The following is a 23613-nucleotide window of genomic DNA, read 5'->3' as shown; positions in this document are numbered from 1 at the left end:
TTTTGTTCTGTTGTTTGGTTTTGTTTGGTTTTGCCCACAGGGGTCCCACCCAATAGCCCAGGCTGGATTTAAGGTGTGAGTTACCACACACAGTTTTGGATTTCAGACTTAATAATTAGATCTTTGCTTCATGTTGGGTCGCTTTGGGGGTTGGTGATGAGGAAAGCTAGAGACTCATCCTTCTGCATGCACGTTTTCCAACACCGTTTATTGACTGCCTCTTCTTCACTACTTGTTCTTGGCACTTCTGTCAGAAGCCGGTTGGCGAGTGAGCACAGGTCAATTTCTAAGGAACCAAACTATGAAAATGTCCAAGACCAAAGCGTTTCCATTACAAACTCCCATCTAAGGCACTGAACCGTTGCCACATTGAAGAGATAAGGGGGGCAACTTGTCTCAGGAGAACTTGCAGGAAGCTTGAAATGGCAAGCATAAAGTATAAATTATAACCCAGGTGGCTGTGTGGTTCACGGCTTTAATCCTATCACTCAGGATGCCAAGGCAAACAGATCTCTGAGCTGGAGGCCAGCTTGCTCTACAGAGTGAGTTCTAGGACAGCCAGAGTTCCATACAGAAACCCAGTGTGGGAAAAAGAAAAGAACAAAAGTGTAAATTATAGAACAGGTGGTCTCCACTGCAGCACAGTTCTTGTGAGTTGGACCTGGGGTATTCGCCACTCAGCTACATCCGCTGTCTGCAGGAGAACCTCCAATGTCCCAGCTTTCTCCTTGTTTTCCCACCCAGGCTCGTTTCAGCCTGAAGGGGAATAGGTTGCTATGGAATTTGTCCCTTCCTGTCACCTCCCCTTCAAAGGCTCTTCCTTTTTCACGACATAATGAAAATAAGATCCCCACCTGACCTGGACAAGAAATCCAATCACCCACTCTCTAGGAAACGCTGTGCACACTAGGAGTTTGTTTTTCAATCAGAATTACTTTTTTTTTCCCTTTGAAGTTTTAGGTCACAGCAAAACAGACAGGAAGTATCAGAAAATTTCCACACACTTCCTGCCTCCACTCATGCACAACATCCCCCCCTTACCAATACCCCCCACCCAAATGATAGATGTGCTATAACTGTTTAATTTACATAGATGTGGTGGGCCCCAGTCTTAATCCCAACTCAGGAGACAGAAGTAGATGGATCTCTGGGAGGTCAAGGCCAGCCCGACTTACAGAGCAAGTTCCAGGCCATCCAGAGGTGACGGCAGAAAAAGAATTGGAGGGGGGTTGGGGGCTTAGCTCAGTGATAGAGCGCTTACCTAGGAAGTGCAAGGCCCTGGGTTCGGTCCCCAGCTCCGGAAAAAAAAAAAAAAAGAATTGGAGGCCCACTTGGGTTTACATAGCCCTAACACACAAACGTGCATGTGCCAACTTATAGGTTGATGTCATTATGCAGGTGAAGGCAGGTACACGGTAATGAAGCCTGTCATTGGACAAGAAGGAAGGATGGGCAGGAGAAAAGTTTTAAGCAGAGGAGACCGGATCGAGGAGGAGGGAGCTGAGAGAACATGTCAGGGGATGTAAGATTCCTCTCTACACATATTACAGGTTGTTATGACTATTCTTAGGGGAAGAATGTGTACAGGGTTTTGTGTTATCTAAATGGGCAAATTCTATCTTATCAGTTGGATCAGAGGATATTGTGTGATGTGGTCTTTCATGTGGTGACTGAATTGAGTTCAAGAGAGTGTATGGTGGCCCGATACACCGGGTCCATCACAAAATTGGGATGTGTATGCCTGGAGTGACGGAAGCCAGCCAAGAGAGCTGTGAGTGAGGGCAGAGTGGCCTGACAGGGTGGTGTGCTGGAATGGCTCTCAGACAGCAGGTCAGAAAGTAGATTGGGGCAGCGTGGAGCCACTGATAAATTAGTGCTAGTTCCCCACCCAGAACTAGGGAGAGAGCAAGATCACCAGGGTACACTGGGAACCCATTCAGCCGCTTTTTTATTATTACCACAACACCAACTCACTTTCACACACACACACATAGCCACACACTCTCTTTCTCTTCTCCCCTCTTGTACACACATACAAACACACATCTACACCCTCTCATATACATAATTTTTCATATATATGCACACATATGAACACACAGATACTTGCACACTTTCTGTCTGTGTGTATGTGTGTGTCACACGAGCACACAGACACAGAGAAAAAAGTCAGTCAAAATAGAAGACACTGAGACGACTCAGGGAGTATGAGTTCGCTAGCTGCCAAGCTTCACAAACTGAGTTTGAGCCCAAGGACTCAAATGTTCAAAGGAGAGAAGTGATGTCCACAAGTGGTCCCCTGACTTCCAACTCTCATGCAGTGGCATGAATGGCATCCCCTCAGTTAAAAAAAGAAAAATAGAAAAACTGAGAGCTTCCAGGCCGGTGACTAACACTCAGGGAACGCAAGCATTCAGAAGGCAGGCAAACGGTACACAGAGCCACAAGCACCAAAACCCAGGAAAAGTTAAGCCAGTATCAAATCAGAGTACTAATTTCTCTTCACTACCGCAGGATTAGTGGAACAAGGCACATCAGAAGTAGGTGGATCTCTGTGAGTTCAAGGCCTGCCTGAGTATTCTGGAACACTTCTTAAAAACAATCTCTGGGGGTTGGGGATTTAGCTCAGTGGTAGAGAGCTTGCCTAGGAAGCGCAAGGCCCTGGGTTCGGTCCCCAGCTCCGAAAAAAAAAAAAAAAAAAATCTCTGGGCTCAAGTTTGTAAATGTCACATTTCTCTCATTTGAGCGATTGGGGGCGGGGCTCTGAAAGGGGGCAGGGCTTAGGAGGATCCGGAGAAGGCCTTTAGAAACCCTTTGCAGTGATCCCATTAAGACAGCCAGGTTGTGGTGTGGTGTCACCGCCTTTAATCCCAGCTCTCAGGAGGTAGAGGGAGTCAAACCTCTGTGTTTGAGGTTAGCCTGGCTACATAGCTAAACCTTGTCTCAAAAAAAATAAAATAAAATAAAATAAAATAAAATAAAATAAAGTCAAACCAAAACCAAACAAACAAAAAAAATCCAGAAATTTTATTTGTACATGACAAACCCAACCAAATTGACGGACTACAGTGAGCCTTCCATATTGTCAAGTTACACAAATATTAGGGGGGGTTCGACTTGCTGTTAAGGGAGGTACAGCTTATGTGCAAACACCACAGTTGCTGTCCCCAAAGGCCTTCTGGATTTGGAGACTATCTGACCATCCCCAGAGATATGAAGACTGCATTTGTTCCAGCAGCCCTGAGATGCTGGTCGGGATATTTGATACTTTAACGACTGTACTTTGAAATGGCAAAGCATTCACTCGCATGCATTAGCTTACTTAGGGGCCAGAAACTCCGTTCCAGCAGATCAATAGTGGCATAAATACTGTCAAAGGAAGAGCAGGCCATTTTGCTTGCTTATTTGTGGGTCTTCTCACACACGTGGCTGTGGCTCCTTGTACCGGGGTACTTTGAATGATACTCTACACACTTGATAATTCTTTCTTTTAAGTGGAAAGATAAACAAAAGTATACGTAAACAAGCTGCGTTTGGTGGCAGAACCTTTAATCCCAGCACTCTGAAGGCAGAAGAGGGTAGATCTCTTGAGTAGAGATAGCTTTCCGCTCACCAAATACATACTAAACCTATAAAATAAACTATGCAATGTCGTGCAAAATAACTAATGCTACACGGAGAAGTGAGATTTTTTTTTTCTTTCTTCATCCCCTGTTCTTTCAACACAGAAGCAAGACCCCTGCCCCGGGCACTGACAAAATCAGTTTCTGACTTTTAATCACAACCTAGAAGATTGGAATCCTGGCAAGGGATGGCCTTCAGGTTTAGGCCTTACATTCTTGTTTGTAAAAGAAGGCTCTGTCCTGAAGTGAGGTGAGAACAATAGCTCTTTGAAGATCCGAGTTTTGGGTTTCTTCTGCTTTGCCCTCTGGCCTCAGTTCCCTCCTGTCGCGGTGGGTCTGGACCACGCCATGCATAACCAGGTCTAAAGGCAAAGGACCAATGGAACCAACCCCCAGGACAGGCTTCTATAAAGCTATAGAAATTCGAGACAGGCGCGGATGTGTAGGCGGAAAACAAAAGTGGCACTAATCCTCTTGTCCTTCCCCCACCCTAACCCTCCCCGCCCGGGTCCTGGGAGGCGGCGATCTCCACCCTCCTGCGGGCGTGGCCCCTCACACTTCTCTGTAGACTAGGGAGTCCCCTGGTCTGGCTAGAAGGCGGGGTAGGTGTCTACCCAGCAAAAAAGCTCTCGGGTCCTGAGGGTAAACTGGCTTGTAAATAATACTCGGGGGCAGGAGAAAGGATCCCATTGGCCGGAGGGCAGGTGACGAAAAGGGGGCGGGCTCCCGGGAGGGAGCAGTCACTGGGAGGGGGTGTGAGCCGCACAGTGTCAGTTTTCGGAATCCCAGCGCGCACTGCTCGGAGAGGAGGGACCCAAGCCCGGCTTCGTGTCCCGGCTGCTCCTTCTCGGCCGGGCATCCCGGCTCTCTCTGCTGCCCTCCCGGCCCGGGCCCTTCGCGATTCCCCTCGGCAGGGCTTCGCTCCGAAAGACTTTGCTTCCTTCTCTGCCCTCTTTGTTGCTTTGCAAACCGACCTCTCTGCAGCCCTTGACTCCACTCCTCCGGGAGTTGCATCTCCATCCCGGCGGTCTCCGTGCACAGTCCCGCGGATTCCAAAACCTTGCCTCCGTTCGCTCCGAGAAGCCGACCTTCACTTCATTGATGCACCCATTCCAGTGGTGTAACGGTGAGTCCCTGGACCGGTAGGTGAGCGGGGATCGCGCAAGTCTAGTCCTGAGCCAAGTTTTCCCGTGTCTGGGACGGCCCAGAAGATGTCCTGGAGCCCTACGGGGCTCTACACAGAGCTTAGTTAGAAAGGTCCCATTCACAGTGTTGGGATAAAGGGGGATTGGGAAGCGAGTGGATTGGGAAGCCAGGGGCGTGTGAGCCGAGTCTTCCCGGCCTTTGTGTGGCGGTCCGTCTCTTCTACCCTTTCGCCTGCCTTTGTGCGCTCTCAAACTCTGTTCTTTGTTGTGGTGGTTGGAGAATTAAATCCGCGCTCCGGCTAGGATCTCCTAGAGGGAGCTCAAGTTCCGGTTCTGAAACTTTGCAGGCTATTTTAAGTATGTATACAGTGCAGCGTGCGGGACAGGGCGCAAGGTCACTTTCTTTCTCTTTGTTGCTTTCCACTGGCTCCTGGGGGCCAGACGCTGGATTAAAGAGCGTCGCTTGACGGAATAGATAAAGCCTTGCAGAAAGCTGGGCCCCCAGCTCAGGGCTGGCCTGGCAAGGGCTTTGCTTTCTGGCAATGAGGCCAGACTGTAGGGTCTGCTTTCAGCCTAGGTGGTGATGGCACCTCCAAGCACAGCCACCGGCCACCAGCCGCTTCCCACACCCCACCGCGTGATGATGCTAAATTAGTTCATCTGAGGCTTTTGGGCAACTCAGGTGTTAACAGGTTAGAAAGCGGGTCTGGATTATTTCCTGTCTAAGCTACCTGTTGGATCTTTCTGAGCCAGTCACGTAAGCCTTAGTTGTTAATCCCAACCACCCTTACCCCAGGTGTACCCAGAATCCTGAAGAATTGGGCGAGGTGGAAAGCAGATAGTTTTTTGTTGTTGTTGTTTTGGTTTTTTGGCACGGCAGTTTGGTTACTTGTGGAAAATTCATTCTTAAGTAGACTTCTGCAAGGTCTTGGACTAATTATTTCAAGAGTCTTTTGTTTTAAAGCAGGCTTTGGGCCGCATGTGTATGAGTGGCCCCCATCCCCCCTCCTTCCTCCTTTTGCTAGTCGGATCTAATTTCCTGAAAATGAACCAAGCTGTGTGTGATAGGCCGGTAATGGAGAGGAGGGGCGGGAATGGGGGGGTTGAGGCCTGACGGTGTATCCCAGCATCTGGGAAAGATTCCCTTTGGCTGAAAGAAGCAGTTCCCAGATCCGCTGGTCTTGGCCAGCCCCGCTCTGACGTCATTCCAGCGTGCAGCCTGCCAGCTGAGATGAGACATTCTGGTGTCAGGTCGAAGACAATGGACCAGAGATTTAACCAGGGCTAAGCTGTCAGTAACCCCAACCTTTCTAAGCAGCATCCTTTAGAAAGTGTTTTGTCTTGCCCCATCCCGGTGGCGTTGGAACCCAGAGCTTGCTCCTATTAAACATCACTGACCCTCACTACAACCTTTACCTTGCACTTATTAAAGTGATTAGCATATCCCGGCTCTTTTCCAGAGGGGATGTAACCCCATTTTTTTTTTTTTTGCTCCCTTGAAAGACCTCTAGGGTCCCCATATCCTGGGATGAGCATTCTTTGATCTTAAAGTTTTAAGGAAAAACTGTCCAATTCGGACAATAAAATCCTGTAAAGCCCAACATTTATAGAAGTCTAACATGTCACAAGAGAAAACTTTGCTTCATTCAGTAAATATTTAGAATGTGTAAAGTTATCTTCAGGCTTCCTGAATGGGGTGTATATGAAACAGGATGAATTTCATGTTTAGACTTGAGCTGTATCCTGGAGACACATCATGCTATATACAAATATTCTGAAATTAAAAAAGATAATAACATCCAACTCAATTCTGTTCCATTGAGAGTATAGAATGAAAGGTAACCACACTGTAATAAAAGCAGATCTCTTGTTTTGAGACAGGCTTTCATTATCACCCATGCTGCCCTAAAGAAAACTCACAGTTCTGCCTGAGTCCCTCAGACAGCGGGGATCATAGATATAAACTACTATGACATCATGCCTTTGTGTGACACAACGTTTCATGGGAAAATGAAATGTCTATTCACCTCAGACAGGGATCCCACTAGAAATGACTCAGATAGCTGTATCATCAAGACTTGCTCCAGCATGGGTAACAGCTCACAAGAGTGGGGAAACCCAAGCTGGGAAACATTGCACAGCCTGCAGGCATCTCAGCAGGTTGGAGAGTATTCTCTAGAAACCTCAATTGGTCTCACCCTCTTCTAGGCAGCTCAGCTTGTTTCTCCTTCTAGGCAGCTAGCTGGTCTGGTCTTAAGAGTTATCTTTGCAGCTCAGCTTCCTTCCTGAGAGATTCTCAGGTTTTGTTGCTGTTGCTTGCTTTGGCTGTGAGGGACCTAGTGAATCTGGTAAGTTTCAGGGACTTCCTGAAGCTCTTTGAGTTGTTTTACCTTTCTGCTTAAGGAGCTTCCTGCAGGATGAAATCTTAAGTTCTGAGGAAGAAAACTGTTACACAACACAGGCTTGAACATGTACTCTTGAAACTGCTTCCTTATTTATTCCATAGAAAACCAAATTCATTGGCTCAGTCCTAGAGCCCCCAGGGAAATCTTTTTAGGAGATGGGAAAAGATGGAGACAAACTGATGTGGGATGGCTGGAACCAAAATACCCACAGGGTGCAAGCGTATATACACCCCACAGGAGTAGCTGCCACCACAGTTTTATCTTTACAGAGTAGAAATATGAGGCTCTTTAGGACCCAGTAGATACCAGGGTCCTGCTTATGTAAGGTACACAGAAGAGCCATGGTAAATGTGGAGAGGATTTTGGCCCTCTTTCAGCATCAGATATTTCTGTGGCAGGACGAAGGAAGGAGGCTACTGGCAGTAGAAGGAGGTCCTGTTGGTCCTGAAGGTACACTTTTCTGGAAGAGAGTCTCTGAGGCCCTTAGCTGATGCAGGATGCTGTAGCAAGTCTTTGAAGAAAGTTGCTCTGCCAAAGGCCCACAGAGAGCAAATCCACAAGTGGGAGTCGGGTGATGGGATTGGCATTCCTTCTAACCCCTCTCCAGTGGAAGGCAGAAGCAAGAACCATCCTACTGAGCCTAGCAACATCTAGTAGCTAATTGCTTCTTTAATTTCCCCTAATTGAAAATTCCTTCAGAACAAGAACCGCTTTCACTTTCTGTTTTCCCCACATGGTCTGGGTCAATGTATAAAGCAGACCCACAACAATACCTGTTGGCTGACTGGTGATTTATTAGCTGAGGGCAGTTTCTGGGCAGTTTTCCCAAACATCAGTCTCCCTACTTTGAAGTGGGAACTCTTGCCAAGGAGGCTAGGTTGTTTTGAGAAAGCCGGGAGTTATTTGTGTGTTGACTAGCTATGTAGACAGACCAAACATTAGCTTGGGGCACTGCAGAGGTTTTAGGAATCCAAGTTGGTATCCTCAGGCCTAGGATACACGCACCCCTTGGCTCTATCTTTGCTCTCAGAATTATAGGCTCACTTCTGTTATCGCATCGAATGTTGCTGGTGACTGTGTTTGTCTTTCCTACATCCCGTTCTTCCTCTGTTCCTTTATCCTTAATGTCAACTGTGGTGCTTATCGAATCATCAATGCAGAGTGCAACACGAGGCAAATTAAGTTGATACTAGAAACAACAGGGTAACAGAAGATATTCTGAGCAAAACCATGGCAACCCCCAGCCCAGACCAAGACTAGACTTCAGAAAGAGAGGAATTCCAGGCACAGAGGTTATGTAGACAAAAAAATATGGAGACAAACAAGGACTTAGTTGGGCAAGATCTACTCAGACTTGCTCCGCTGGAGAAAGCTCGCAGGATATTGCAGGGAGGCAGGGAGGCAGGGAGGCAGGGAGGCAGGGTTCGTGCTCTTGTAGACTTGAAACCAGACAGGAGTTTGGAAATTACATGGTAAGTGGAGTTGGAGATGTGCCAGGCATGTGGGATAATTAGAGAAACTGGAAATGGTGATGACATCAGTAAGCCTGGAGTAGGTAATATGTGAAAACAGGGATGCAAAATGGGCATGGTCTTAGATTTTTTTTGGATGAAGGTGTAGGTCATCTCCTGATATAAGGGACCGAGTGGAATGACACAGGAACCATGTGGGACACTTAGTTTTGTCGTCACTCTGACAGAATCAGGATCATACATAACATAGAAAAACCTAGCTCATCTCTCGGGCAGGAAAAATGGATGGAGCTTTATTCCATGGGGGTCCAAGAAGCGGAGGAAAGAGGGGTCAACCTCCAAGGCCTGCTCTAGGGAGGCTTCAAGTCCGAACTGTAATGCAGCGTCGGACGGATTGCAGCCTTCGTAGCGGGTCTACTGCAGAGTTGTGGTCGCACTCCATTGTGGTAATTACCAAGTAGAATCCTGGCTCCTAACCAACAGGCCAGGAAAGAGCCCAGCCCCTGCGTTTTGGCAGGTCTTGGGTAAGTCAAAAGGCTGGGAGTGCAGAATGTGGTTAGAAAGGAGCACGGTCAAGGGAGCACAGTCAAAGAATCGCTTTCTAATGCCTTTGGCCATATTCTCTTTCCAGCAGTGTCTTGGTTATACATTCCTGGCTGTCTGGGGAAACCCTGTCCTGGCTATAGGGAAAGAGATGACTTTAAGGAATTTGATTCTTTGATTGGGTTATTTTTTGGGGGGTGGGGCATCAGGGCTATCACAGCATAATTCATGCTAGCCTGGAACTCATGATTCTCTCGTGCCAGCCTCCAGAGTAGACAATTCCTAGATATCTGCGATTATAATGTTATGTCATCGTGCCCAGCTAAGAAAAATCAGTTCCCTTTTCTGAAGACTTTCTTTGGTTTACTGCCCAGACTCTGAGCAGGCACCCTTGACACCAAGCTTTGGCAAGAGAAGATGATTGCCACACCGGAGGGCCAATGAGAAGGAAGGCCGCTAGGGGCCAGCCAATGCCTCTTAGAGGAATGTTCATGGGAATCTCCACAGATCTTAAACAATGAAACCAGTTCGTTTTAAGTCTGGTATAGACCCAAGACTACACGGTTCTGTTAACAAGTTCTCAGGGGATTTACTCTAGGACAGGGAGGACCCTTGACTGAGGCTGTGGGTAGAAAGGTGACGACTCCAGGAAGCTGAAATTCCCGGACCGGATCCGGTCCCCATCACTACCTTCTGGAATGCTGGCCTGGACTTGTAGTGAACAATTTCTATTCTGGTTGTGGCACAGCTTGTCTCCTGGAACAGGTGGTTAGGAGTGACAGATGGGGGTTGGGGATTTAGCTCAGTGGTAGAGCGCTTACCTAGGAAGCGCAAGGTCCTGGGTTCGGTCCCCAGCTCCGGGGGGGGGGGGGGGGGGGAAGGAGTGACAGATGACCTTTGCAATTGTTTGCAGTTTGTGAAGCCTGTCTCGTAAGCTATCATTTCTGTCCCTCTGGTTTGCTAGTTTTCCTAGGACAAGATGAGTTCCAGAGCAAACAATACCTTCTTTTTTTTTTTTTTTTTTTGGTTCTTTTTTTTTCGGAGCTGGGGACCGAACCCAGGGCCTTGCGCTTCCTAGGTAAGCGCTCTACCACTGAGCTAAATCCCCAGCCCCTCAAACAATACCTTCTTGAAGATCACGTAGCTTAGGGGAGGTGGGTTGGGACTCAATATATTTTAGCACGGACGGCTACGTTCAAGGGTACCTCTCAAATCCATTTAAGTAGTTTGCCTAACAGTCCATCTGATAGGTTCCCTCAGGACCACGTAGCTTGTAGTTAGTGCCAGGATATAAACTTAAGCCAGATCCTAACAGTCCTGCTAACCCATGCGCCACGGGCCCCGGCGGTTAAGTGTCTAACTTTAGTATTATTTACCTCTTGCTTTGCAGGGTGTTTCTGTGGCCTGGGGCTGGTGAGTACCAACAAGTCCTGCTCAATGCCACCAATCAGTTTCCAGGACCTTCCCCTCAACATCTACATGGTCATCTTCGGCACTGGCATCTTTGTCTTTATGCTCAGTCTCATCTTCTGCTGCTACTTCATCAGGTCAGTTGCTTGCTACCTGGTCTGGGAGTGTAAGGGGTGGGGGAGGGGGAACCGAGGAGGTAACCCCTCCCCCCATCAGCCTCAACACCCCCACATACAACAGAGCCTCTGATCAGAGGATGTACCTTAGCCCCCACTTCTGGACCTCTGAGGTCTGGTGTTTCTATATCAACCTATCAAGTTATCTCCAGAGCACGTAAGGTCACTCTGTGGTTGGCTTGCATCCCACGTCTTAGCCAGTTTTTCTGAACTTGTCTAGAATGACTGTTGGCTGAGCGATGAAGCGAGAACTCTTTCACCCGCCCTGTGCTTCCTTCCCACTTGCCTCTTTCCTGTTCACAGTAAGGGATAGGTAGGTAGGGATAGGTAGGTAGACATCAGTCTTTTGCCCTCCTGTGAAATTGGTCTTCCCCTAATGCTGCTGATAGCAAGCTTGTGCTAGAAAACCCCTTGTTTGCTCTGTCGTGTAAGATTTTATTATTTTTTTAAAGATGTATTTATTTATTTTATGTATATAAGTACACTGTAGCTGTCTTCAGACACATCAGAAGAGGGCATCGGATCTCATTACAGATGGTTATGAGCCACCATGTGGTTGCTGGGATTTGGACTCAGGACCTCTGGAAGAGCAGTCTTAACCACTGAGCTGTCTCTCCAGCCCTAGGTTTTATTTTTAAGAGTGGAAAAGATGACCCTTATTCTTAGTTCTTTAGGAATCCAAAGGGAAGGACTTGGCAGGGATAGCTAGGCTCTGGGAACTGTGTCTCCTCATGGTGAAGGGCATAGGAGCTTATGGCTTTTTTTTTCCTACCAAAAAGCTGGGGAGATGATTCAGTGTTTACCGTGCCTATCTCAGGAGTGGACTTGGGATAGCAAGTCCTGATTAACCCTGTTAATGCTGGGTGGTGAGCATGGCAGCCTGAGGGAGTTCCAACCTTGGAATGTCAAGCTGATTGAATATCTGAGGTGAGCTAGCTATCTAGATTAGCAGATCAGCGAGCTGAGTTCAAGAGAAAGAAGCTGCCTCAGGGAACAAGGTAGAGAGAGCGCCACCGAGGAAGGCTGTCAGTAGCCATCTCCTAGATACAAATGTACTTTGTGTGCTTATTATACACATAGGAAAGTGAATGTGCACGCATCATATGTGCACATATACACGGAGGAGAAAGTATTGGGCAGGCTTGATACTTAAATCCGAGATCTCATGGGGGTTTTCTGTTGGTGCTGCTGGTTCTCTGTCCCATGGGTCTGCCCCTGTACATAGGAGAAAGTATATCTCTGGCCAATAGAACAAGTTAATTCTTGGAGTCTTTGTTTTTGGTCTTTTGTTTTTGTTTTGTTTATAAATCAAAACTTCTTTTTAGGTAGCCCTGGTTGTCCTGAAACTTACTCTGTAGACCAGGCTGGCCTTGACCTTGCAGAGATCCACCTGCCTCTGTCTTCCAGGTGCTGGAATTAAAGGCCATGTCCAACACTGTCCTGCTGGCCCCTTCCTTGCCACGTGCATACTAAATGCCTAAATTGGCAGCAACTGGGGTCTAATCATGTCCCTTTGGAACATTAAGGGAAAGGAATCTTAAAGATTTATTTATTTATTTTATGAGTACACTGTAGCTGTCGTCAGACGCACCAGATCTCATCACAGATGGTTGTGAACCACCATGTGGTTGCTGGGAATTGAACTTAGCACCTCTGGAAAGACACTCGGTGTTTTTAACATCTGAGCCATTTCTCCAGCCCGGAGAAAGGAATCTTTTTTTTTTTTTTTTTTTTTTTTTTTGGTTCTTTTTTTCGGAGCTGGGGACCGAACCCAGGGCCTTGCGCTTCCTAGGCAAGCGCTCTACCACTGAGCTAAATCCCCAGGCCCCCGGAGAAAGGAATCTTGATACCTTATTCCAACTACCTGCTGGAGGATGGCTTCTGCTGGGAGGCAGATACTTGGGTGTCCTTAGATAAGTGTTGCTCCCACAGCCAATGGCTGTAATGGGGCTCTTCAGAACCTTCTCAAACAGGTCTTTAAGGCTTGAATTTCTCCACCTGAGTCTGCAGAGAAAATAGTGCTTTATTTTTCCTCTGATAAGTAGTACAAAATTCACATTTAACTAAGTGGGACTGAATGTAGTCTCTTATGATCCCTATAATTTCCTTCCCCTAAACTATTCGTATTTACTGATCTTTTCCCTCAGATCCTTTATCAAACAATTAGCTCAATTCTCCTGAAGGGTAAAGATATGCAGGTTCAAATATCACAGATTTATTTAGGATATAGTTGGAAATTTATAAAACTGTATTTCTCGGGTTGCGGATTTAGCTCAGTGGTAGAGCGCTTGCCTAGGAACCACAAGGCCCTGGGTTCAGTCCCCAGCTCCGGAAAAAAAAGAACCAAAAAAAAAAAAAAAAAACTTTAAAAAAAAAAAACTTTCTCCGTTTGGCTTCTTTTTACACACACACACACACACACACACACACACACACACACACACACAAACAAACCCGGATGCTAACACTCTGACCTAGTAGATGGTTCGTTACCTGATTTGCCCCAAGTAGGCATGACTTTAGGTTTGGGGCTAGCCTTTGCTAAGGGCTTTCTTTGTGCCACCCATTGTGCTAAACTATTTAGGTCACTTAATTCAATGACAAACCTTCCAATGTAAGGGTTATCAAACTACATAAATGAAGACTGTCATGTCCGGACAGTAAAGGATTTGCTCAAGGTCACATACCTCCGGGGACATACTGAGGTGGGTTAATCTTGACAGCTCCACCTTTCATGTGACCTCTATGGCCACCCACAGTCACCTACAGGGGAAAGACGGGCTGTGACTGTTACTGATTGGTTTTGTTTTGGTTGTAGCAGAAGAACAGGAAGAGTAGCAATCACATGATGCTAAAAGCTGTCCACCCCTGTGGTGTAGCACAGTGCCATCTGTCCTTTCTGCAGTATTCTGGTCCCTCACCCAACCCTGTGTCCCTTAGCCGGTCCAGAACAGGCTGCCCCCTGGGTCTCATGCTTCCAAAGGTTCACTGGTATGTGGTGTATGTGTCTATATATAGAAAGACACCCGCACATAAGCCACTTCCTCTCGCTGCTTCTCAGTTTCCACCTCAGCCAAAATAGGCTCATGGCTGCCACTCCTGACCTGGTGAGCTCATGAGCCGAGGACACCTCAACTGCCAGCTGCCCCTTGTTTCTCCCCTTTCCCTTCAGAGCTGACCTCTTCTTACACAGGATGGAGGGGCCGGTGGAATACAAACAGGAAAGGAACAATTATTTTCAGGAGTGGGCTGCATTGTTTGTTCTAAAAGGGAAGAGAGAGAAGGGAGAGCCTGCTGGCAGTGGCTTGCGATGGTCACATTGAAATAGTGGTATTTTTAGTTGCTTTGCTCAGCCAACAGCTGAGAAAGCCACCTGTCCAGAGTTCTTGGCTCTCCCGTCCCTAGCTGGAACAGCCCAGAGTCTGCTTTTCTGCCGTTTTCTTGGCTACCCCTCGAGCCCCATCTCATGACCTAATCCTTCCTGAGCTCAAATACTCATGCAGGCTAAAGGAGGAGCTGTGAGGGTTCTGGATCCCTCTATTAAAGGGAGCCTGCCATCAACAGTGGGTGAGTGGACAACGGGCACGAGGGCCCAGTGGTCATAAAGCAAAGTACAAGTATATCAACATTGTTGGTGAAGGCAATGGAAAAATGCGTGGCATTCTCCCGCTTAAACTTCTACCTCCAGACGGGGTTGGAATGTAACTCAGAGACATTCAGGTTTTAGCCTTAGAGAGCTGGGCCAGAATGAGCTCAGAAGTGCAGATGGACTGGGGTTCTAGCTGAGTGCCTGGCATGCAGGGAGTTCTCAGAATCCTGGCGTCTCAGAGGACGGGAAAGAAGAGCAGGTCGAGGTCATCCTTGGCTACAGGGCCAGTTTGAGGCTAGCCTCTCATAAATAGGGAAGAAAATGAAAGTTGTTGTTTGTTTGTTTTTTTAAAGATTTATTTATTTATTATATATGAGTACACTGTAGCTGTCTTCAGACACACTAGAAGAGGGCATCAGATCTCTTTACAGATGGTGAGCCACCATGTGGTTGCTGGGAATTGAACTCAGGACCTCTGGAAGAGCAGCAGTCAGTGCTCTAACTACTGAGCCATCTCTCCAGCCCTTGTTTGTTTTTTGTAAAGGAAAACCATGCACAGGTATTTGGTGCTTTGTATATACCCTTCCCTGCCCATCTCCTTTAGAAGCAGAGAAAGGACACTTACATATAAAACCTTTTTCGGGACTAGAGAGTTCTGCACATTAAGGACAGGGGCACTTGGGAATCTCCAGGTCCCAAGAGCGAGCAGAAAGGAAACATATGTAAAGAAGGGGAGGGGACCAGGGCAGTGCTACCCTGGCAGGCATCCACCTGGCTGGGACTTTCCCAGAGGCTCCAGGAACGTTCACCCTTGCCAGACCACGTGACTTCCTGTCAGGAAGGATGGAGGAGGCTGCTAGCCAGATCTTGTCTGGCCTGACCCACCTCTGAGGCATGGTTGTGCCCTCTGTTTCTTCACCCAGGCAGGAACTTCAGCCACTGAAATGAAGGATTCTGTGTTTGTAACTAAGACCAACAACCCTTTCATCGTGACCATGTGGCAAATCTATTGTCCCATTGTATCCAGTTCCAAAAATGTTTTTTCCCTTTTGTGGTGATGGGGATAAAACCCAGGGTTCCTGCATGGGAAGTAAGTGCTATACCCCAGCCCCGGAGTGTCAGGTCATGAACTAGAAGTTTGTTTATTATGTTGATATTATTATTATTTTACTTCCATTTTTACTCAAAGAAGAACAAATGCAGTTTTCAGTCTGTCTACCCTGTAAGTAAAGGTAGGGGACACTCAGACCTATGTTAGAAAGTGCTGGATGTGTGTCTCAGCGGCAAGGCATGTACGCAGGAAGAAGTATATTAGTTCCTTTTATCATATTTGTTTTGATTTGTGGGTTTGGAGAGTTTCAGCCATTCTCACTTCTTACTAGACAAGAGAAGGGAGAGAAAAAGCTGGGGACAGGGCAAGAGCTCTTACTACAACCTTCCATAATGCCATTGTACCATGAATCCATTAAGAGACCAGGTCAAACTCTCATGATGACAGTGTCTGGAAATGCCATCACAGACATACCCTGGGGTGTTCTTTACCTACCTACCATTTTTTTTTATAATCAAATTGGCTTGGTCACGATACCATGCTTGTGGCACTGGGGTTAATTCCTAGCATTCAAACCACAGAAAGATGAAAATTCTATGTCCATATATTGGAGGTACCTATATCAACCTGTAGCTAGGCGCGTGCCTATGATCCCACAATCCTTCATGAAATTTGTGGATTTGAAGTCAGGCTGGGCTACATAGCAAGATCAAAAAGCTATGGGTAGAATTCACCATAAAGATTTCCCTCACAGATGTAAGACGACACAGAATCAGTGGATAATTATGGTTCTAGCCATCTGCACAATAGGTCACTCAAAGTCAAAGGCTCAGTAATCTAATTATTAGGGCGTGGTGGGGGGTTGGGGGGATGTGGATCATGTTCTATGGTGAAGAGGGCAAGCTCTATCTATAGTCACATAGACTTGACTTTTAACCCAAGAACTGCCTGCCACCCATCAGTTTTGTAAGGTTTGGGCAAATTGTTTAACTTCTTTGGGGGTTTGTCTTTCTCATCTATAAAATGGTAAGTTTCTCCCTCCTGGAGTTGTCCCTGTTGGAGTTGTCAGCAAGACAATGTTAGTCTCCAAGGGACACATAACAAAGCCCGAATGAACTGTTTATTATGCCACTGCTGTGAGTAACAACACACTGTGTTTTGGCTGTGGGGTGTGGCTTTGTACAGGTAACAGCCTAACTCCCTCAGCACATGGTAAGCATACAGTTGATCTATGCTCTTGTAACAGCCTAACTCCCTCAGCACATGGTAAGCATACAGTTGATCTATGCTCTTTAGATACCTGGAGGAATTTACCTATTGGGAGAGGCCAAAGAAAGCGGATAATAGGATGCCGTCTCAGAGAACAGCCAAGAGTATGACTGACATCTAGTCATAGATCCTTAATCCTTATCAATTTTGGGTGGCCTGCATACAACCGAGCCATGCCCCATTGGTCTCCATGAAACAAGTATCCCTTCTCACTTCCAGAAAAATGTCCAAGCAGTCAGCAGACTTCACATACTGTCATTGCCCCGTTTACCTAAAACACCCTGGTAATCTGCCCTCTTTATTTTCTTTCTCCACCTAGCAAACTCCGGAACCAGGCACAGAGCGAGCGATACGGCTACAAGGAGGTAAGGTACCATCTCTTTTCATTAAAAACTTCCTCCTTCACTGTTTGCCCTGATAGGGAGAGCAAGCCCAAGCTCCCATAGTCTGCACTCCTGGGCATCCCAGAGACCTACCACACTAACATTTATTCAAATTGGGTTTGCCATTCATCTTCAGGGCAGGGTGGGAGGGGCAGAGAGGGAGAGACTCGCATCATTGGCTGATCCTCCCTGGCCTCTGATTGGTACCTTTACACATCAATTCTCTCTTTGCTCCTCAGGTGGTGCTTAAAGGTGATGCTAAGAAGTTACAGCTCTATGGGGTAAGTGTCTTGGGATAGTGTTTGGAAAGACCCTGCTTAGAGCATCTTTCTCCAGCAATTCACTCAGACCTTTTCCAAACTCTAGTCTCTGCCTTCTGCGAACCTGTGTCCAAACCGAAGGAATTCATCCCTGCAGGTCTTGTCTACAGAGTCAGATCAGGCAGAAAACAAAGGAACACAGAAGGGTCAAGGGAAGTGGGAACAGAAATCCTGCAGAATCTGTTCAGGGTGTGACTGAATGGCTCTGTGCTGCCGTAGACAGTGTGCTGTGCAGAGTCTGTGAGTGCAGTCACCGGCTCTATGCCATAGGCAGTATGCTGTATTGAATCTTATATGGGTTGCTGCAGGTTTTATGCCATAGGCAGTGTGCTGTTAACTTCCCTTCTATTTGGTACCCATGCTCTAGTCTGTGACTAAGAAAAGAAGAGGTCCATTTACTCGTGTACATTGACCTAACAGATTAGCGACTTGTATCTCTGGTAGTGGTTCTAGCTTGCCCCTCCCCCTCCACTCCCCATCCCCAATAAGGCCTGTTCCATAGGATCTCAACTTTGTTCTTTTCATTTTACCTAAAATATAATTATATCATTCTTCCTCCCCTTTTTTCTCTCTACCCCCTCTTTTAATGGGCCTTGTCTTAGGGCTATTGCTGTGATAAAGCACAATGATCAGAAAGGCAATCTGGGGAGGAAAGGGTTTATTCACCTTACACTTCCACATTGCTCATTGTTTAGCACTGAAGGGAGTCAGGACAGGAACTCAAACAAGGCAGGAACCTGGAGGCAGGAGCTGATGCAAAAGCCATGGAGGGGTGCTGCTTACTGGCTTGCTCCTCATGGCTTGCTTGGCCTGCTTTCTTATAGAACCCAGGACCACCAGCCTAGGGATCCACCACCCACAATGGACTGTGCCCTCCCACATTGATCACTAATTGAAAACAAGCCTTACAGCTGCATCTCATGAAGGCATTTCCTCAACTGAGGCTCCTTCCTGACTCTGGATCATGTCTAGTTGACACAAAACCAGCCAGTACAGGGCCATTTCCTGATCAGTTCCCCCCCAGCCTTTGAGGTTACCTAACTCATCTCCAAAGGCTTCCATCCATAACCACAGACACTCCTAACCAGAGAGCGAGCCATTTGTGGTTGTCTGAAAATGAATAAGATCCCACCATTGCTAAACAGGAGACTCATAGACATGGCCTCATTTTACTCTTTTTTTATGCTATGCCTCAAAAAATAAGCTCAAAAGACTCCTATGCTATGCATTCTGTAGTAATTTGGCTGACACCTTGAAGTTTCATAAACAGGGATGCAAGTCTGGATAGAATGACTAACTAAGAACACATATTTGTATTAGCCAGGAGTTCTTTAAAGGAATAGGAGAGAGAGAGAGAGAGAGAGAGAGAGAGAGAGAGAGAGAGAGAGAGAGAGAGAGAATGCAAATGAGTGAATATATATTAGAATTTCTTACAGGCTGTGGTCCAGCTAGTCCAACAATGGCTGTCTACCAAAAGAAGGTCCAAGAACCCCCAGTAGTTCAGTTCACAAGGCCAGATGACTCAGCTGTTCTTCAGTATATACTGAAATGCCAAAGAAGTAATCTCTAAAGAGGGTGAAAGAGTAGACTTGTCAGTGAGTGCAAGCAGGCAAAGAGCGGGCTTCCTTCTTCCACATCTTCTATGTAGGCTGCCAGCAGAGGCTGTGACACAGATTAAACGTGGGTCTCCCCCCCCCTCAGGAAACCTGGATTAAAGGTGTAGATTCTCACCTCAAAGGTCCAGATTAGAAGTAGTTCTTCCTACTTCAGATGTCTAAGAAAACTTCATTGTAGCAGGGTGGTACTGGTGTGTGCCTTTCATCCCAGCACTCAGAAGGCAGAGGCGGGTGCATCTCTGAGTCAGAGCCCAGCCTGGTCTACAAAGTGAGTTTGAGGACAGCCAGGGGTACACAGAGAAACCGGTCTCAAAAAAAAAAAAAAAAATACAACAACAACAAAAACCAAACAAATGAAAACAACAAAAGAAAGAGGGAAAAATCTCTCTCGGGTGAGCCCAGTCATTTGGGGTTATAAATTCCAGATAGAGTCAACTTGACAACCAGGAATAGATATCACGTCTACCCTACTGCCTTAATTTTTATTACTGTGCCCCCTCCTTAGCCCATGATGTAGGCTAGAAAGGAGAAAACTTTTGAGACCGTCAATTAACCTGTGTGTTAATAGAAGTGTTCTGAGTTTGTACTCTACAACCTGATAACCATCAGCCATAGGCAACTCTTAAGCATTGGACACATGGAGAGCCACATCCAGGACGTGAGAGCAGCCTAGCATTTATTTGAATGAAGCCTGCCTCCACTGGGTGGGCTCCATGAGCAGGCTCCTGAGCCAGAGAATTATAATTTGAATACCGAGGAGTTACCAGTGGCATGAAGCAATTGCATCTATGCCTACAGAGTGATGTGGGGGTTTGGTCATGTAAGTTGTCATGCTTGTGAGAAGATGGCAGCAACTGAATGCCAGGACAGATGGGATGGTGGTAGAGCATGAAGAAACAGAGCATCGTGGGAGACTTGGCATCTTATCAACAATGAATTGGATGTGGGAGTACAAATCTGTAGTCCCAACTCTAGGGAGGTAGAGGCTGGAAAATGAGAAATTCAAGGGCAGCCTTGGTTATAGAGTGAGTTTGAGACCTGCTTGGACTATGTGAGAGTTTGTCCTCCAAAAAATAAAGCCAGGACATTGAGCAGAGAGATTGTGTTTCCCCCTCTGTGGAGGCCCTGTATACAGCAAACATCGTCACAACACTCTTCAATGCGTTTTGATTGTGGTACAGAGGATCCAATGCGGCGTCTCACAGATGACGAACATAAGCTCTACCACTGACCCTTACCCCAGCCCACATTTTCATATGTGGAATAAACGTTTAAAGAATCGTGGCTAGTGCTTCTGGAGGCGGATACTCGTATACTTTTCTTCATTTGGTTGATTTCAGTTTAAGAGGCCATCTTGGCTGCTATCCTGTCAGCGCAGCGTTGTAAATATGGCTGAACTTGGGTCTGGCACAGGAGATGGGCCTGGAGCTTGTTTTCCTTGTCTGAGAATGAGGTGGTAGATGGATGTTCAGGATGGGTAGGTGAAGAGCACCTCCAGACTCCCAGCTCACATAGACCTTCCTCTCCCTTCCCCCCCACAGCAGACCTGTGCAGTTTGTCTGGAAGACTTCAAGGGGAAGGATGAACTAGGTGTGCTTCCGTGCCAGCATGCCTTTCACCGCAAGTATGTGGGGATGGGGTGGGGTGGGATGGGGTGGGATGGGTGGCCCTGAGGAGGATGAATTAGGGAGCGTCTTCAAGACCCTTCTCATCCCCCCCAGTGCTGTTCAACAGTGATGCCCTACGTTTAGCACACCAGAGGGGTTAGCTTGGGGCAGACACAGGGGCACTTTGTTCTCAGAAGCAGCTGGGCTCAGAGACAGCTGGCGCCATCTGGAGTGTCCCCTCGGACATAACAGCCCTCTTGTTCACAGGTGTCTGGTGAAGTGGCTAGAAGTGCGTTGCGTCTGCCCCATGTGCAACAAGCCCATTGCTGGCCCCACGGAGACCTCACAGAGCATTGGGATCCTGCTGGATGAATTGGTGTAAGCGCTCCTTGCGTGCGGATACTGGAGAAGACTGCTGACTTTGCGGGCACCTGGGTTCCGCTACACAAGGAACAAGATTCACACTCACCTATAGGCAGGGATGACAGAGCTGCCCTTCTACCATCACCACTGGACCAGTACCAGACTTGTCCAGTGTCTGCCTCCCAGGGCTTCTCTCTGTTATACATTTCCAATGGCCTCATCCAGGTAGACTACTCTATCCTGGTACTGGACTGACTATCCATCCACCCGCCTCATCTGGGAAGGAGTCAACTCTGTGACTGTGAACATGGGCACTTCCCTTTGGAGAACGAGCAACTCTGACCTTGAAAGGGTCACCCCTCTGTCCCACCCACGTCCTTCACTCCTGCCAGAGCCTTCCATGGGATGGTTTCCAGGGGAAAGGAAAGAAAGATCAAGACACGAAGATGAAAGGCTCTGTGTAAAGTAAAGGAAGGCAGGGACCTAAAAAAGGGAAAAGTCAATGTTTACACGAGATGTCGGAAACAAAGGCCAGCCTCGTCCTGGCCGACTACAGGGTGATGGGACCAACCCTCCCCTGGTAGGATCTGAGGTGCTATTCATTCTCTCCCTGGCCCTGGTTGATCTCAGAGCCGTCTAGTCACGGTTGGTTTTGTTTTGAAGAGACTCCTCTCTATAGGAAGGGGTCTAATCCTCAAGTCCACTTTCAGGGGCTTTTTTTTTAGAAGCAAAACGGGCCTCGGGATGGGGATGGTCGGGAGGGTACAGTAATGCGGATGTCTGCTTCCTCTCTGTAAATAGTATTTTTATACTTCTTCACCATCTCAGGCTTACACATGCGGCCCTGCAGGATGGAGGGGGTGGAGTGTTCCCTTCCTCCTCGCCTGAGCAGGGCGGCTGAGAGTGGGAAAAGGTTATGTATTTAAAGAAAATTAAATTTAATAACATGTTTCTCTAATCAAATCTTGGCTTGTGCTTGTGGCCTGTGCTAGGAGAAGGGAATAGAGTTCTTCACCTGCCTTCCCAAGTCAGACCATACGTGAAGCTTAAGAAAACCTGAGGCCTGGGCATATATCTCAACAATAGAGTGGTTGGTTAACTTACTCAAGGACCTGGGATCGGTTTCTGGCGATGAGAAATAGGCAGGGGGTTGGGGGAGGATTACTGTTGAACACCAGTGTGAAATAAGATGTGATGAAGCCAGGATCAGTCATTGAAAGTTCTAGAAGTGTTGTGAAGTTGGTGATTTCAAGCGCAGCAGTCACTCAACTGACTTGACTTCTACCTGGCAGTTGGTTGTCAGTGACCTGGCAACCTCAGAGGCCCACGTAGCTACCCTGGTGTCCTGTCTCTTTGCTCATTCTGTGTTAGTGACAGTCCCTCCCTGGCACATCCTAGCCTCCTACGCACATCTAGAATTCCATGGGGTAGCAACGTATGACCCTGTGAGCATCCAGGCCCTCTACTTCCAGCCTCCGGCTTAGCTTGGTCAGTTTCCCAAGAGCCTGCTGTTATCAACAGGGAGTGCAATCAGAATGGGATGGTGTTGGGCGCCTTTCCTAAGCATAAAGTAACTAGACCCTGGTTGCCCCCTGATTGGTAGCACAGATCAATGCTAGTCAAGCAGGCAGCCCACCTTGGGTGCTGAGCTCAGGAAAGCCATTTGCTGAGCATGGTTGGGTGGATTGATACCAGCTGTGCAAAAGCTATCCATTAAGTACCAGATACCAAAGAGTAGGTATGGTGCCATCCTACCCAACCATTGTCCTGTGCGTCTTGGACAATACCAAGGTGTCATTGGGCACCGGACTGGGTTCCTCTACAGGAAGGTGCCCCTAACCTTCACATTAAATAAACCCTGCTTGCTGTTGCCAGCCATAGATGGACAGATCTCTCCACAGGGTTATCACATCCTCTTCTAGCACTGTTAGTCTGTAAGTATTGAGGAATTAAGATGTATTTTATCAGGCCATTTCAGCCTACCCCCCAGTTCCTGCTGGTGGTGGATGCACTGTGGAGAACGTAATTAGATAGGCATTTGTCTTAGTTAGGGTCTTACTGCTGTGAACAGACACCGTGACCAATGTAAGTTTTGTAAAGGACAACATTTAATTGGTGCTGGCTTACAGGTTCAGAGGTTCAGTCCTGGAGCATGGCAGCATCCAGGCCGGCATGGTGCAGGAGGAACTGAGTTCTACATCTTCACCCAAAGGAAGCCATGAACAGACTGATAGCCCCAGGCAGCTAGGAGGAGGGTCTCCAAGTGGATCCCCACAGTGACACACTTCTACAAGGCCACACATTCTGATCATGCCACTCCCTGGGCCAAGCATATGCAAACTATTATCTCCTGCCTCACCATCTCTCCTTGCTGTTAGGAGAGTTCATCAGTGTTAACATCCCGAGGAAATGTTAGCCTGGTCAGAATGACGGGCAGAAAATACCTCTTAGTCCCAGTGCCTCCGTTCAGTTACATTCAACTACAGTGGTATATATTACAGAGTACACAGAAGGGAAAGTGTCGAGCTGATCAGCTCAATTGGCAGCAGCTAAGCACAATTAGACACTATGTCCCCGATTCACACCGTCACTAGTAAAAGTCTTGTGACTTAGTTACGCCCTTTTGGATCACCTGCTACCT

General features: G+C 47.3%; 2 protein-coding genes across 3 annotated transcripts; one reads left to right on the top strand and one right to left on the bottom strand.

The window, feature by feature from the left end:
- Positions 1-23613, bottom strand: part of Erich1 (glutamate-rich 1) — a gene marked incomplete at its 5' end in the record, with an annotated part of 52793804 nt that overhangs the window by 14536838 nt on the left and 38233353 nt on the right.
- On the top strand, positions 4388-21935 carry Rnf122 (ring finger protein 122). Of its 3 annotated transcripts, none has more exons than NM_001399271.1 (6): positions 4393-4749; positions 10579-10735; positions 17003-17048; positions 17306-17347; positions 20544-20626; positions 20877-21935. In NM_001399271.1, exons 1-6 carry the CDS (start codon positions 4725-4727, stop codon positions 20989-20991), a joined length of 468 nt encoding a protein of 155 aa, NP_001386200.1. In that variant the 5' UTR covers positions 4393-4724; the 3' UTR covers positions 20992-21935. The 3 variants fall into 3 exon arrangements, 2 of the variants coding, with proteins under 2 accessions (NP_001386200.1, NP_001386201.1); NM_001399272.1 differs by lacking the exon at positions 4393-4749 and adding an exon at positions 7497-7623; XR_015639532.1 differs by lacking the exon at positions 20877-21935 and having other exon boundaries at positions 4388-4749; positions 17306-20271; positions 20381-20626.

The sequence above is a fragment of the Rattus norvegicus genome, chromosome 16, assembly GCF_021556685.1.
Source record: "Rattus norvegicus strain SHRSP/BbbUtx chromosome 16, alternate assembly SHRSP_T2T, whole genome shotgun sequence".
Taxonomy (NCBI): domain Eukaryota; kingdom Metazoa; phylum Chordata; class Mammalia; order Rodentia; family Muridae; genus Rattus; species Rattus norvegicus.
This window is presented reverse-complemented; position numbering and strand designations above follow the sequence as displayed.

Excerpts from the sequence above, each read along its gene's own strand:
- Rnf122 (NM_001399272.1), top strand. The coding sequence starts at position 7,515 with ATGGTAAATGTGGAGAGGATTTTGGCCCTCTTTCAGCATCAGATATTT. Across the intron at positions 7,624-10,578 it reads AGGTCCTGTTGGTCCTGAAG|GGTGTTTCTGTGGCCTGGGG; the intron begins GTACACTTTTCT and ends CTTGCTTTGCAG. Across the intron at positions 20,627-20,876 it reads CAGCATGCCTTTCACCGCAA|GTGTCTGGTGAAGTGGCTAG; the intron begins GTATGTGGGGAT and ends TCTTGTTCACAG.